This window comes from Protomyctophum bolini (assembly GCF_963924005.1).
Source record: "Protomyctophum bolini genome assembly, chromosome: 23".
NCBI classification, from domain to species: domain Eukaryota; kingdom Metazoa; phylum Chordata; class Actinopteri; order Myctophiformes; family Myctophidae; genus Protomyctophum; species Protomyctophum bolini.
The window spans coordinates 14,932,810-14,948,428 of NC_137884.1; the positions used below are offsets into that span (position 1 = coordinate 14,932,810).

The 15,619-nt window shown below is 42.0% G+C and overlaps 1 protein-coding gene across 1 annotated transcript in view; it reads right to left on the reverse strand.

Annotated features, from left to right (window-relative positions):
- Positions 1 to 3,314: 3,314 nt before the first annotated feature.
- The window catches only part of plxna4 (plexin A4), a 313,281-nt gene continuing 300,976 nt past the window's right edge, over positions 3,315 to 15,619 (reverse strand). Inside the window, exons 32-34 of the mRNA XM_080757088.1 lie at positions 13,250 to 13,462; positions 8,078 to 8,228; positions 3,315 to 7,520 (exon numbers count right to left, since the gene is read on the reverse strand). Of these exons, the coding sequence (XP_080613214.1) occupies positions 7,425 to 7,520; positions 8,078 to 8,228; positions 13,250 to 13,462 (460 nt within the window). The 3' untranslated portion in view covers positions 3,315 to 7,424. The remainder of the gene's footprint in view (positions 7,521 to 8,077; positions 8,229 to 13,249; positions 13,463 to 15,619) is intronic.

A 15,619-nucleotide genomic window follows, 5' to 3' on the forward strand; every position in this document is an offset into this window, starting at 1 on the left:
TGTGAAGCAATCATAACGTAGTCTCCATCATCCTCCTGAGCTCTCAACCCCTCACCCAATCTGCAGCCATTCCCTCGCCTCCTGCCCATTATTCCCAGCTCACTAGTCAGAATATTAGGATGGCCCTCCTCACTCCTCTTCACCTCCCACCCCCATATTTCTATTACAGCCAGTTCACTGTGAGTAATGGTATTTTTACTTACTTTTATTAAAAATAAAAAAAAGGCATTGGCACTAACATGTCATATGGCTGTCGGGCAGAAACCTCTTATCTCATTCTAATCGTAAATTTGGATTTGTATGGATAGCCCCTTGAGATGCAGCATCTCATTTGTATCATAATGTTATCATGAACAAGATAACATACAGTACAAGTAATACAGATACATTCAGATAGCTTGCGTATACCCACCCCACCAACCACCCCACCATCAGCTGGTAAACAACAGAGGAAAGAAGGGCACAGTGAAAATACATCAGTGTATACAGTATGTGCACAGGGGTGTAATCACCCCTCAACGGTGCACAGCACGTGGGTACTGTCAGTTTAGAAACCTCCATCCATCCAACCTCTTTAGAGATGTTTGGTACATTAAGGATATTGCAGATGTCAAAGTGGATATGACAAAGTAGACTGAACCAAATACTGATTCAAGTAAGAAGGGCAACTCAAATAATGCATTTATAAATTAAGGTAAATCAATTAATTGCCTTAATTCTTGGTTTAGGCTGCAACCAATTGAGCAAGCTTTACACGAGGCAGTGCTGAGTTTGATATGGACACCTCACGACAAACCTGCACAGGTTAAGACATTAAGGGCTGTATTTTGCATGTCTTAAGTACGTAAGTAAGGTCTTATTCCCTAACTTGAGTAAACTAAAGACCTGGAGGCGTGATCAATGCCATTTGGCTATTCTGAGTGGCCAAAGAGCATTGATCACACCTCCAGGTCTTTAGTTTACTCAAGTTAGGGAATAAGACCTGGTACTTAAGACACGCAAAATACAGCCTTAAGAGGCTTAGGATGAGTGTCCGTGGTGTTCTATACACAACATCAGCGTAATCTACAAGATGTAACATTTGAGAAATTATTATTTTCCTAACATCAAATGAAAAGCAATTAGTTGAACGATAGAGTGAGGCACTAATAAAATAGTCTATATGAGGTTTAAAGATAATAAGCTCTGGATCGAGTCAAAGATCAAGATATAATACTTTAAACAACTTTATAGATAAACAAGCCCAAAGTAGCTTATAATGAGCAGACTTGACAACACTGTCTGTAGCTTGAACAGATCTGCAAGCTCACAATATTACATATTAGGTATTACGTTACATCTGCCTGTTGCATGTATTTTTTCAGAATGGACAAAATTATTATATTATTGTTTTGACACAGTTACACAGAATGAGATTTATTATTATTGGCCATAACAGCAATTAATTATATCGGATATCGGCCAAAATGTCTCATTGATACATCCCTATTTGGAAGTTTTCACCCGACAGAGACAATTACAGTAACTGTGCTGCATTGTGAGCTTGTATATCTACTATTTTCAAACAGCTGAAGTATAAAATAGATGGTTGTGGTTATTGGATGTTTTTTTTAATAAATCTTTTTTATTTTTTTAAGAAAGGTGCCAGGATTTGGTGCAGCATGTAGGCTATTCCATCCATCTATTGAAAAATGTAAATCAGCTCGGGTGGAATTAACCTCATATGAATATACTGTTACTTTTCAAACTCAAAAGTATCAACATAGAAGATCTTCAAGCTCAAAACACAGATACTTTTGATACTTTTGTTGGACACTATATGACCAAGTAGTGCACGGTGTGCTCTGGTGTCATTTACAAGTAGGGCATTCATTTATGAAAACAACGTTAAATTAGAATATGGAGATAAGAGGATTCTACCCAACAGCAATGGGTAAAGTACTTCAAAATTGGAATAAAGCAAATGTACATAGTTACTTTCCACAACCCCTCCCCTCTCTCTCCATTACTCCCAGTTCACTGCATGGTATATGGAGAGTGACACAGGGCCAATTCAATCTCACGCCCCCCCCCCCCCCCCGTCTAGCCACCCACCCACCCTGCCATACGTCTCAGTCTGTGGGCTCATTCCTCCTCACATGGAGCATTCCGTTTCATCTCCTGTCACTGACCCACCCCTCCACCAATACACACGGACACGTGCTTGGTAAGCACGCACGCACAAAATATCAGGTTTCGATCCGTACTTATCGGGACATGTTGAGAAAAAGATGGAGCAGCTAAACCAGTGCTACTCAACGCACCCCTCACCAACCTTAATCCAGTCGTTTTAACGCACCGCTCACCAACCTTATGTCTAACCAATGACTAGTCTAAACTAAACTAAAAAAGTATGCACCCTGCTTTATGTATATGTGGCCCGTCATGGTCATACCAATAAAAGTATAATTTGTTATTTTCATTGTTTTGAACAAGATTGTAAGTATTGTATTGTTTGTTCCAAGAAAAAGTCATATGGCCTGATGTCAGCTGAGTATTACTTATTCATTCATATCACGTGATAATCTGTTCATTATTATATTCTCTTCACATTTTGTGAATGAAGACTCATTTTGTAACTTTTTGTTCAATGAGATTTTGTCTTAGATGGAAATGTGGCTTTTTACTCAGGTTTTCGATTTCGATTTCGAGGAACCGGACTCGGGTCTTAATGGGTTAATCATGCAGTTTGGTTGCACCTCACTGCGAACGCCGACACAAAAATAAATAAAAACAAACACCAGGCAATGTTGGTTTCATAATAAATTTTATTCTATATTACAAATAGTATTTTGTTCTTGACTGCAAAATAGGAATGCATTATATTTACATACACAGGTATACAATTAATTATAACAAAGTTAGAGAAGCTCGCCTTATATCCCCCAGGTTTTCGTTTTTATCTCTCAATAAGATACTCTTTTATCTCTCAAAACATGGGTCTGGTAAAAGTATTTTTCTCTGTAACACCTGCTATAACACTGAGCTAGGAGGACGTTTTTAAGTTCCTACAAAACGTTTGAAGGTGGAAACTTTATCGCTTGCTCTCGGCAACACAAGACGCTGGTTTGTTGAACGACGTCGTTTGTTGCCGGGGAGATGGGGGGGGGGGGGGGGGGGGGGCATGGAAACAAGGAACAAATGGTGTCACATCTGGGGGGGGCATATTCACAACAGCAGTCCAGGACGTTTACCCAACATTACTCAATAAATAACTTGGGGCTATGAGAGGATACTTTGGCTCTCTAGACACAATATACACAGTCTACATCAAGGGTTCCCAAACTATTCAGGCCGTGACCCCCCCCCCCCCCCCATATTTGAACTGGGGACCACCTGACAAGCACTTGGAATTGTGGGCATTACATTAATTTGACTAAGTTGCTCATATACAGTATTGTGAAAAGATGGTGTTGTCGAGTTGCACATTAAGCCAATCAACTGGGGACCACCCAATGTGGGTCCCGACCTACAGTTTGGGAACCACAGGTCTACTCGAACAAGAGGGGCTCATTTAAATGCTCTAAGATTAAGGGGGTTGCAGAAATGCACTTCATTGAAATCCTATTTACTATTTACTTGAAAAATCCCTACTTTTTATTCAGTTCTAAATCATTGCTGATTTGCCCGCAGCTATGAAAACAGTCAAAACTACATAGCACGTCCCAAAATAACTTTGTGAATGTACCCCCTCTAGGTACGGACATTCATCTTAACTGTACAGCTCTGAGAACAAAACTCCCATGGATAAGGAGTTATTTTAGGAATTTCACATTTGACACAATGGCTTAGAAACATAAAAAAGATGACATTTTAATCTAGAAAATTTGAAAAAAGGTCTAGCATCAGAGTTAATGTCTATAGTTCAAAGACAATTATGTGTGCGTGTGTAATCAAAAATTATGAATTATTAAATGTTTAAGGACTAACTGGGCTTGAATTTTCTTTTAAAGGCTAAAAAGGACAAGTGATTTGTGGTATTTGGGCAAACTGATGCGTTCAATTAATATCTATTATAGCCTAAAATAAAAGAAGATTCAATCTTTTGTTCTTTTCTCTTCAAAGCACTTTGCTCAGTAGCATTATCCCAAATCAAACATCCATCAATTAGCCTAATGTTTCTTTATGCAAATTGGTTCAACCGGGTGGGTAAAGAAGAAATAACATTTGCAACAGATTCCAAGTGCCACATTCTAAAGGAAGACACACAGAAGCTTATTTTGCAGTCACTAGAAAATAAAAACCATGACAAAATAACACATAAAAACCCAGAAAACACTTATTAAAATAATGCAATAGCAGCGAAGACAGCGAGGCTGTCGAGTCTGTCTACCAAAAAATAAAAAATAAACTAAAAGCAATGAGGACAGGAACAAGGCAAAATGTAGAACAGGATGCAGTAGAACGCACAAGGAAAAACACTGGAAAAATATGGGTTATGTGTTTTTGAAGTAGATCAATTCGTGATCATCTATAAAAGAACCGTTTGCTTGAGTCACTTCAAAGTCGCTAGTAGAAGTAGATAAATATCTTTGATTGCAAGGCAGTTCCATTTCATAACATCCAAATAGGTCGACATGCAAGGGTATATAATATCTGTTTTTAAAGGTACCACTTCTTCATTTAGCATCTAACACTTCACAAAAATCATGATTCTGAACTGGGGTGGGGAGGGTGGGGGGGGGTCGCTGAACTGGATAAAGGTTCCACCTCAAACGAAAGTTATCGTTTTTATAACATGAACAAATCCCAAGGTTTGTTTTTTCCCCATCTCTATTCTTCCAAGCAAAAGAAATCTAAAAGAACATCCACATCATCTTGCAAGGCTTAATTTTCTCACATTTTTCCATTTTTAGTTTTTTTTTTTAGTTTTGTCTTTTTTCTCCCAAAGTTTCTTTAATTGATTTTTTTCATTTTTATACTTTTTTAATGTCTTACATGCGCTTAAAAAGCCAATAAAGGACCCATGGTGGACCTGGGCGGTCTTTACACATTCACATCACCACATGGTGCACGTCGTCAAGGCAAATGAAAGGTTCGAGGTCAAAAAGAAAGGAGGGCGGCTCCAGAGTCTCTCTATCGCCCTCTCCTGTCGAGTAGGGGGTGGGGTTCACATCCAACAAGTCTTGGCTACTTTTAATATCTGTCATTTTCCCTGTTTATCCTGTCATGAAGCTTCACAACGTTATCTACCTTTTCTGGTCCATCGAGCATGAATCGGCCTTTATCAAAGTACAGTTTTTTATTCTATTTTATCTTTTGAGGCTGAGAGATGGCCACCCCCCCGCCGCCGCTTATTTAGGACAACTACATTAATACAGGAACGCAACTAGCTTTGCCGTCTCCAGCGCTTGTGCAAAAACAAAGACGGAAAACTCAAGTCGGGAGCCGGACAGAAAGGAGCGCAGGGGAAGGGCACAGGGATAGGGGTGCTAGGGAGGGGTGTGTGTGTGTGTGTGTGTGTGTGTGTGCCGATAGCCATGATGAAAAGCATCATCATCATCATCACCTCGCCTCTCGACAACACTGAGGTCAGAAAAATCACACAGGTTTTTTTTTTTCTTTTAAGTTCCAGTTAGGATACTTTTATCTTTTTCTGTCATATGGGATTATTCTCCTTCTGTCTCAAAGTCCTTTTTTTGTTGTTGTCGGTTCCTCAGTGGCACTTTTCAAACAGGTTTCCAGCCGTTTTCGAAAATGTCTAACTCCTTTGGTTGTTGTTGTTTTTTTGTTTTTTTTGGCTGACCGACTGAGTCCATCTTGCTTGATAAAGTCTTGTAAATTAGAACATCTCATGAAAGGAAGTACCCAGCCCCCCTCCCCTCCCTTCCACTCCAACGTAGCACGCCCATCTCTTATGGGCATCTGTTTCGATCCTTTTCAACTCATTAACTGTCTTTTCCATCCACAGTTTATGTTTCAGTCAGCTCTTCCCCTTCCATGGATGTGGGGTTCCGGAACGAGGGGTTGGAAGTCGAACAAAAGGGTACCTACTGGTGAGCGACACCTAGAGGTACCCACGGTGTCGGAACCAGTAGGAGACCACTGTAGATGCGTAGGACGGTCAGGGTGTTCGACGGTCAGCTGTTGACGTGTGTGTGTGTTTGTGTGTGTGTGCTTTAATGGTGTTTCCATAGGTGGGTGACACCAGATTGGTAGAGAACACAGCTGCTCCTGGTGTTCAGGTAAAAGCAGCCGGATCACCGCCGTCAATAGTTTGTTGTGTGCTTCTCAGAAGGGGTGACGTTTTTGCCTAATATGTTTTTGTTTTTTGTTTTCTTTGCAGTAGCCAGCGTAAGCCAAGATGGACGGAAAAAAGCATGACAGTTTGAGATTGTAAAGCCTATAATAGTCCGTAGAACAACGTTGTCGCTTATACCGAAAAGAACGGGTCTTTAAGCTGTAGCTTTAGCTCGAAGATCTGGTCTTTTACGTTAGCTCGGAGATCTGTTATTTTCAGCAAGCGACACCCTGGTTGCCATGGACTTTTAAATTGCGTTATGTGTGCAGGGCCGATGTTGCGAAAGCGGGACAGGGTTGTTTTGTTAAGGTGTAAGTGTCAGTCAAGGTTTTCCATAAACCCCTATCAAGTCTTATTTCTTAAATAACAACTCCAGCTACATTGAAAGAACACATCAGGAACATTCTCGGTTTGCCTGGACTCTTTCTCAAATCTCGCAGATATGTATGTCATTTACTCTTTAAGTACAGTGTAAACTTGGCAAACCGTCCTAGCGTTCTTTTATTATCGTATCTCCCCAGGAGGTGATCATTTGGCTTGCAGTCCTCGTTTTATATTCCTTTTGATTTCTGTATACTGAATATAGCACTACAATAAACTTGAGACTCTAGAGATGGTTTCATTTTTAACTATCCTATTTCAAAAAAACTTCCGAACAAAATGGAAACAAACCCAACGTTGTGGATTTCAAAAAACTTGTATCTATCAGCGTTAAATTCTTGAAGGCAACATAAAATGTTTGTTTTTTTCTCTCTCTCTTTCCCTCCGACAGGATTGGAGGTAAAGTATGCCAATATGGCCGGCTGACAAAGCAGCCACCCTTTGTGTGGTGAAGACAACAAGGCCACTCCCGCGTTGCATGATGGGAGATGTGGTCCTGCAGCTTCAGCCACCCCTCAGGTTCACTAGTCTATGCAGCAGAGCGGATGAGGAAAACCAAAAACGCTCGTTTAAATTGGGAAGAGGAAGCAGAAGAAAAAAAGGAATCAAGGAAGGAAGTCTTCACCTTTGAAAAAAAGGAAGAAGGCAGGAAGTCACATGATGAGATGTGGGGTCGGGGGGTGGGGTGGTACGGGTCTTCGCTCAGGCACGGCTTGGTTTCTGACGGGGTCTTTTTCCCAGTGCGCCCTGGGAAGTGCGGTCCTCAGCTCTCCAGGCTCATGAAGGCCACCACCTGCTCCAGCTTGAAGGCTAGCCTCTGTTTCCTGGCGCCTTCGTCCTGTTCCAGTGCACACACCACCTGTAACACACACACACACACACACACACACACACGCACGCACACACGCACACGCACACGCACACGCACGCACACAAATTATCACTGTGCAGGAGGATGCTAAACGCACACCAGTCTTAGTAGTGGTGCCAACTCACGGCAGAAACAGCTAAAGAGTTAAGTCTTAAAAAGACAAAAGAGTGGCCGCACATACTGATAGCCAAAGTGCCGATTATTTATTAGGATGCAGAGTAGGAACCAACATTTCAGCAGATACAAGCGCCTTCTTCAGGGTCCTACCTATTCAAATTATCCCCTGAGCAAGCAGGAAGGCTCTATTAGCTCAATAGTAAAAAAAAAAACAATGTCAGCACTTGCACAGGAAATTTGGGTTCAAATCCAGGTTAAAAGAGGAAGTCACATAGTACAGCTTTAATACTTATTTTGTGTGTGTGTGTGTGTGTGTGTGTGTGTGTGTGTGTGTGTGTGTGTGTGTGTCTGTATTAATTAATTAATTAATTAAATACATTAAAATAATAATAATAATTAACACCCGCTTTAAACACATTGTTTCTTACCTCCTCAGCATATTTCGCAACGTAGGAGTAGATCTCGCTGAGGGAGCTCATAGAGTTGAACTCATTCATGTGCATCCTACTCTGCTCCGCCAGGTAGGCGTTCATGTCCTGGTCGCTGATAACTTGCATCTTATTGATGTCAGAGTAATATCTGGACAGAGAGAGAGAGAGAGAGAGATAATACAATTTTACTACTCACACAACAACAAACACACACTTTCACCTTTTTCTACGAATGAAAGAACGCTCGTCCCAAAACTCGCCCTGGGCCCTGCTCGCCTGGTGCCCACTCCGAGGTATCCCTAAATGTAGTGTCAGTAAAACAATGCCATAACAGTCTTAACTTAACTATGACTTATGGCTTAACCTACGTCATTCCTAATCATAGCCTCAGTAAAACTATGCCTCTGTAAAAATGGGGCTCTGTGAGTGTTCCGGTTACTGTTTGTAGAGAGACTACAACATACTTAACCTGACACTGCCAGATCCAAGAAGCTTGCTACACAAATTTGTTTCACAGCTTATTGGGATCTGGGATCTCGGAAGCAAATTCGATGACGGGGCTGTTCCCTTTTTTCAAGATACTTGGTAGATGATTGGATGGGACCGTCTGTCTATCACCGTGTGGGCGTGCAAACACAACCAATCATATTGACGTGTCTATATAGCTTCACATCCGGTTTCGCACATATCCCGCCCTTAGCTCACGCTGATTGGTTCGAACCACGGAGCGGTTCGGTGTTAGCTCAACTCCCTGAGAGATCCCAGATGGTTGCTGTGTTGGGGAACATGGTTACCCAATACCGCCCCCATCTGGCTCCCACCAAACCAGAACTTGTTGTCTGGTTTCGGCTGGTTGAACAAGAACAAAACATCAAATGATAAGAACTTCGGCAGAGGCCTCGCCAATGTTCAGTTCTGAAGTTCTTGCACCAACTAGCTTAAATGTTGAGTGTGATTGGCCTGACAACTCAATGCGCTGGTGATTTATGTTGTTTTGTTAAAGTAACTCATTAAAACAAGTTTCAGACGGAAGCTTTACAGCATGCTAGAATGCAATCAGGCAGTCACTGTCAGCAGCAGCTGTGCTGTCCCTGTCAACTGCTGTAATTAAGGCCAGTTATTTACATATTAAATGCATGTGGCAACCAGTGTTCCACACCGCTGGACCAGGCATACATTAGTCCGACTTACCAATAGGCCAACATACGTGGTCGGTTAAGACTCGCCCGTGGTGCCGACACACGTGGTGTATATATATATATATATAGGACTAAAGTGGTTAATGTATATGTTGTAATTCTAATCTAAATCTACTAAGTCACAAGTATTACGGTTCTCAAATAATTGTAGAGGATATATAGCACCATATTTGCCGCTTAGATGTATAGTGGAGTAGAAGTATAAAGTATGTGAAAATTCGATATACTCCAGCAAAGTAAAACTACCTCAAAACTGTACTTTACAGTAATTGAGTAAATCTACTTTCCACCACTGCTGCACGGAATTGGCAGGATATCACACAGCAGGTGTGTGGCAGTGGGACGCATGGATCAAAGCAAAATCAAATCTCACGACAGAAAATATGTTGTATGGCCCAATAACTCCTATTATGTGATTTGTGAAACCGTGGGAAGGAGCGCTCACACATACACTAGCGTTGTTTCCTAAACAATTAAAACAATTTGTAAAGTTAGGATGATTTTGTCATTATTGGCAACCCAGGGGGGAGAAATCACAGACTGACGCCCTTGTTTTATATGAAATATCCGAGACCATTAGCATTTATGGAAAATGCTTTGAAAACAGCCGGTTTTAGACACATTGATAGCTTGTAGATCGATATTGTTTTTCTGTGACCAATCTATGGACGACAAACATTTTGCTCTGGTCTTTAAGTGGTTAAAACAATAGAAAATAAAATGCAAATAAAAAAAAAGTCAATTTCACTTCATATTTGCCAGTGTGTTGCAACCTCTCAAACAGCAGAATGACAGACGGCTTTTGTGGTGAATTCATCATTGTCTGGGGAAGTACAAATCCCACATCAATACCAGGTCACTGTCAGATATTTCTGGACTGACTGGGTGAGACTTCAATTCAAATCGCTGTGGGATTAGAGAGATGGATCTCATCACACAGCCAACAGCATTCTGACTCTTCATGTTAAACTGCTGAATATGCAGGGGGGGGGGGGGGGGGGTGCGTCTAGTTGTTGATTTTCATTTACAAACATATGCAAATGGTTTCCTTTTTTGCTGCATAGTCACGACTCAATCTGTGAAGGTTCAGGAGAGAGGATAAAATGTAAAAAAAGGCATAGAAATCCAGAAAACACCCGTAAGCCGACACACATTGGTGTTTTTTTTTTTTTTTTTTATGTCTACAGCCAAAATATAATAAAGGCCTTTTACATACAAAATCCACCTTTAGTGCTGGACCATATTTTGTATGCCTTTCTGACGTACGTTTTTTCTCTCTTCAATGTAGGATTTTCAAGGCTTTACAACTCTGGAAATATGAGCGCTGTCCATTGTAATCACCATCCATGCAAAGTTCCGATGCCATTTGTGATTTTGTCTCGCATCGCTCCCGACATGTAGGCCTAAACATTTCTGGCTAAAGACGGTGAACATGATGGAAAATCACTGGATTGCCTGGCAAAGGTTAGCTACACTTTGCTGCCACCTGGCAATAAAATAGTTAAATATGGAGATACAAGGTTTCTGCCCTTTTCATGTTTTCTCTTATTTTTTCTTTCATTAATTAATGCCCTATTTGACACTTTGTCAAAATGACAGTTCACTTCAACTTTGTGACGCACGAAACCTGCTGTATTCTATAACATATGGGAGAAGTTCTTGGACTTCATTAAGCGAGGTGATATTGAAGAGGCTTTGGATGTATAGTGGTTAATTGGAGTAGTCAGCTATGGGGTGGGGGTAGGGAACTGTGATGGACATTGTGCATTTGTTTGTTTAACTGTATGTTTTTGTTGTTATAAAATATAAAATAGTTCTGTATTTATGGACATTTCCTGATGTTTCTTCGAAGATTTTGTTTTGTATTTGTGCTGCCATGAGGATGTGGGGGGGGGGAATATATGTGAATAATTGTTTTGAAATTCCAGTTTGAAAAGTTTTAACAAGGCCAGTAATAATGATACGACAGCAGATCAGCACATCACAGTAAAAAAAGTAGACGAAATTAGTTTTGTGCATAGTTCCCATCGTGCTTTCCAAGGAACAAATAAAGGGAAGTACAATGTACTGTACAAAGTACAAAGTACAATGTACTGTACCCAGGAATTTCACTGAAATCCTTCATGCATGGCATGCACCTCCAGTATACATCCTGTACAGCCTGTACACCTTTTACGTCCAAATGCAACTGAGAACCACAACTGACACACAGCATGAGGGAACTTGCAGCCACACTGCAGATATAACTGCAAATATAGCCTATAGGTCAGTGTTCACCCAATTTTGGACGATGCATTTAACCTCCCTCTGTGCCAGGGACCGCCGGCCGTAAGAGAAGATTTGTGTCTTAAAAATCATTCAAAACATTTTGACAAATTATTTTAGATTTTACTCCCCCACGTCCAACACACTCTCACTGCCCAAGCGGCCTATTGTGAGTGACTTCTTAGGACAAATGTGACCAAACATCAAACATTTGACTGGAAGGGGCGGTAACCTCTCCTTCCAGTCATCTGGTGCCATTCCAGGCATGTCTGCACTCCAGGCGGTGCCATTCTCAAACCCTAGTGCCATTCTCAAACCCAAAACGTAAAAGGGTGAGCCATGAGGGGCACCACAGAGCGAGCCGTTTCCGATATACAGTAGGGACAGAATCGTAACCAATGTAAAATTCGAGTCACTTCCTGCTTCCTCTTCAAAAATGCACGCACACGCACGCACACGCACACACACACACACACACACACACACGGACAGATGAATATGGGCCCTTAGCCCAAAGCCCCTCATTTGGTTGCAGACATATATTGTTGTCCTGAGGGTCGGTGAGTCACATAAACACCTCTGAACCGTTTCACAGACTCCCATCTTTTATTCAGAACCTCCTGCCCCTCTCTCTCTTCGCCGCCAAATAAATGTAATAAAACTCTCATTTTTAACAAATTACCCACCTCTACTGCATGAGCCACTCTCATAAAGCAAACCCAGCTCTCCCACAAACCCGCACACACACACGCGCGCATGCACACGTGCATGTGCAATTTGTACTTCTTGTGCAGCCCTGGGCGATGACATTCATCCCACTGTGTTGTAATTTGGAACAGTTCTCCGTACGGCTCCATAGATCACAATGCTGCCACATACGCCATTGTGTGGTGGGGTGGGTATGAAACATGCCATTCTGATGCTTTCACTCACATTATGACATCCCCCCCCCCCCCCCCCCAACACACACACACACACACACACACAGTTCCATTTGTCTTCCTCGTGTCCCCACTGTGCTTCACAGGCCAACACACACGCACATGCACACACGCACACACACACACACACACACAAACAAAGTACATTTACAGTACATTTGTAATGTACTTGAGTATCTGTGTATACTTTAGTTGAGTATTTCGAAAGGGAACAGTACCATATGAATCAACCACTTAAGTCTTATTTCAGTCTACAAGCTCGCGATATGACGCAATGCGACACATTTTGTACATATGCTTTTTTTTACATTTCAATACACATTCATAGTACATATGTAAAGCATGTACCTTTCAATAGGCTACTTTAACTCAAGAACACATTTGACACAGCAACTTCCATTTTTACTCATTTACTCAAGAAATGGGGTTGACTTCATTAATTGTCTTACATGCCACACCAATAAACTGATCATTATGAATTATTATTAAAGGATGATTAAGTATAATTGGTCCTTACTAATGTAGAAAAAAAAGGTACCATATCATGAGCATTTGTGAGGATCAATTATATGAAGATAGGTTGAAAATGGGTGGTGAAGTGGTCCTTGAACTAATTCAGCTGTACATTGTGTGCACGCACGCACGCACGCACGCACGCACGCACGCACGCACACACACACGCACACACGCACACACGCACACACGCACACACGCACACACACACACACACACACACACACACACACACACAGTATGAATCTCACCTCTCCACCCAGCTCTTGTAGCTGGGGATGTCCTTGGCGTAGAGCAGCTTGTTGCTGGGCGAGTCCTTTCCGAGGCGATGTTCTGAGGTGGAGCAGGAGTCCATGAAGGTCTGCGCCACCACGGACAGACAGGCGTCTGTGATGCTGCTCTTGTGGATGTCGAACACAAACTGTGGGTTCTTGATCACGTTCACCCAGAAACGCAGAGGTAGGCTGAGAGAGACACACACACACACACACACACACACACACACACACACACACACACACACACACACACACACACACACACACACACACACACACACACACACACACACACACACACACACACACACACACACACACACACAATTCAATTCAATTCAATTCAAAGGGCTTTATTGGCATGAGAAAACATACGTTTACATTGCCAAAGCAGAAAGAACAAAACAATACAGCAATACAATCAAAACAAAAATTATGTACTTTGAAGGTCAGAATCTTCAATAGATCAACTTCTGTGTACCAAGATAACTCGATGCAGGTATAGTGCAGGAATATACACAATGATTAGACTTTAGGGTGGTTGTGTTCCATTTGATATCCTTCTCCTATCACAGCAACTCACAAATCTTGCTGCTGTGTTTGCACATTGTTGTACTTCGCCCAGCACACACACACACACACACACACACACACAGGTTAAAGCACTGCAGTACATGTATACGAAACAAAACAATGTGGCACATGAATCATATTATATATATATAATTTTGATGTTCTTTGTTGGTTTCATGTTAATGTATATTTTCAGACATTTAACTGTCAGTACTTAGTAAACTTGACCGTTCACGATCGTGGACTGCTCTTTTTTCCCTCTACACCAAACCCTTTTGGAAATGCATGTATCTAATTCATTTCCATCACCAGAAGCAAGGATAAAACTCTATCCCCACTCCCACCTGCATTAAAAAATAATGACCAAAAGAGGGGGATACCCAAATCAGAGGCATAGTTTATTTTATGTATTCTCTATTTGGATCCCCATTAGCTTCCACAAAGTGGTCGTTAGTCTTCTTGGGGAGCTGGGGGGATGCAGGTGATAAAAAGCGGATGCCCCCCCCCCCCATATCACAGAATCAAACCATGGCTACATTGATCCAGGCAGGTGGACATGAACTTACTATGAGCTTCACAGAGCTATACTACACAGGCCCCTGCTGTTAGCCATGGAGTCTGCTTAATGTGTGCGTCAAATTCAATTAAGTCTTTTATTTTTTTAAAGCAGACGCTGGCAGAGATGCTTTCCTTGTTTCCAGCTGTGGCCACAGGGGGTCCTCACCCCCACACATCACACACACACACACACACACACACACACACACACACACACACACACACACACACACACACACACACACACACACACACACACACACACACACACACACACACACACACACACACACACACACACACACACACACACACACACACACACACACACACACACACACACACACACACACACACACAGGTTCATATTGTCTTATTTGTGGAAGTGGGGCTCTATTCTCTTGCCTGTCCAGAATAATAAAAACATACAAGTCTGTTTATTTGCCCGGCTTGTTTTCTGCCAGAAAGACCGTGTGTGCACATGTGTGTGTGTGTGTGTGTGTGTGTGTGTGTGTGTGTGTGTGTGTGTGTGTGTGTGTGTGTGTGCGTGCGTACGTGCACGTGCTTCCGTGTTGCAGTGAAAATGGCTCAGGTGGCTTTGAGAAAGAGCTGAGTGCGACTTGGATCTCTATCTTACTGTTTTGGCTGACGCAGCAGAATAAAACAAAGTGCAGCCCGCAGATCGCATGGGAGTCGTACAGTGCGCTGCAACATGCAGAAGATGAGTTAACCAAGAAAAGTAATACAAACGCAATCAATTAACACTTAGCCCGCTAGCATTTATTGAAAAATTAGGATCTAATTCACGCCAGATTTATGTTGGTGCACTGGAGAGGTCCACATCGTCGGCTCTGTGCCATCAAAGAAACGTTGTTTTGACCAAAAATGCCATCTGGTATAAGGAATAGGAGATACAGGCGATTGAAAGAAACAGATAGAATGGATTATTATCGGGACGACGATCTAAAGCCCAACACACACCGGCTCCGTCCGACGTGACGCGTTGCCGCGCGGCGCCGCCTGGAAAATAGAACTGGTTTGAGCTTGTAGATCTGCTACTTTTGCTAAGTTTGAATTTGTATCCTGTTTCCACCCGGCAGAGACGATATTCTGGTGCGAATTAACACTCACTGAAAATATCTGATCTACAAGGTCACAATGCAATGCGACGTGCGCTGTGACCTCGGCTATTTTCCGCAACGATATTTAGTG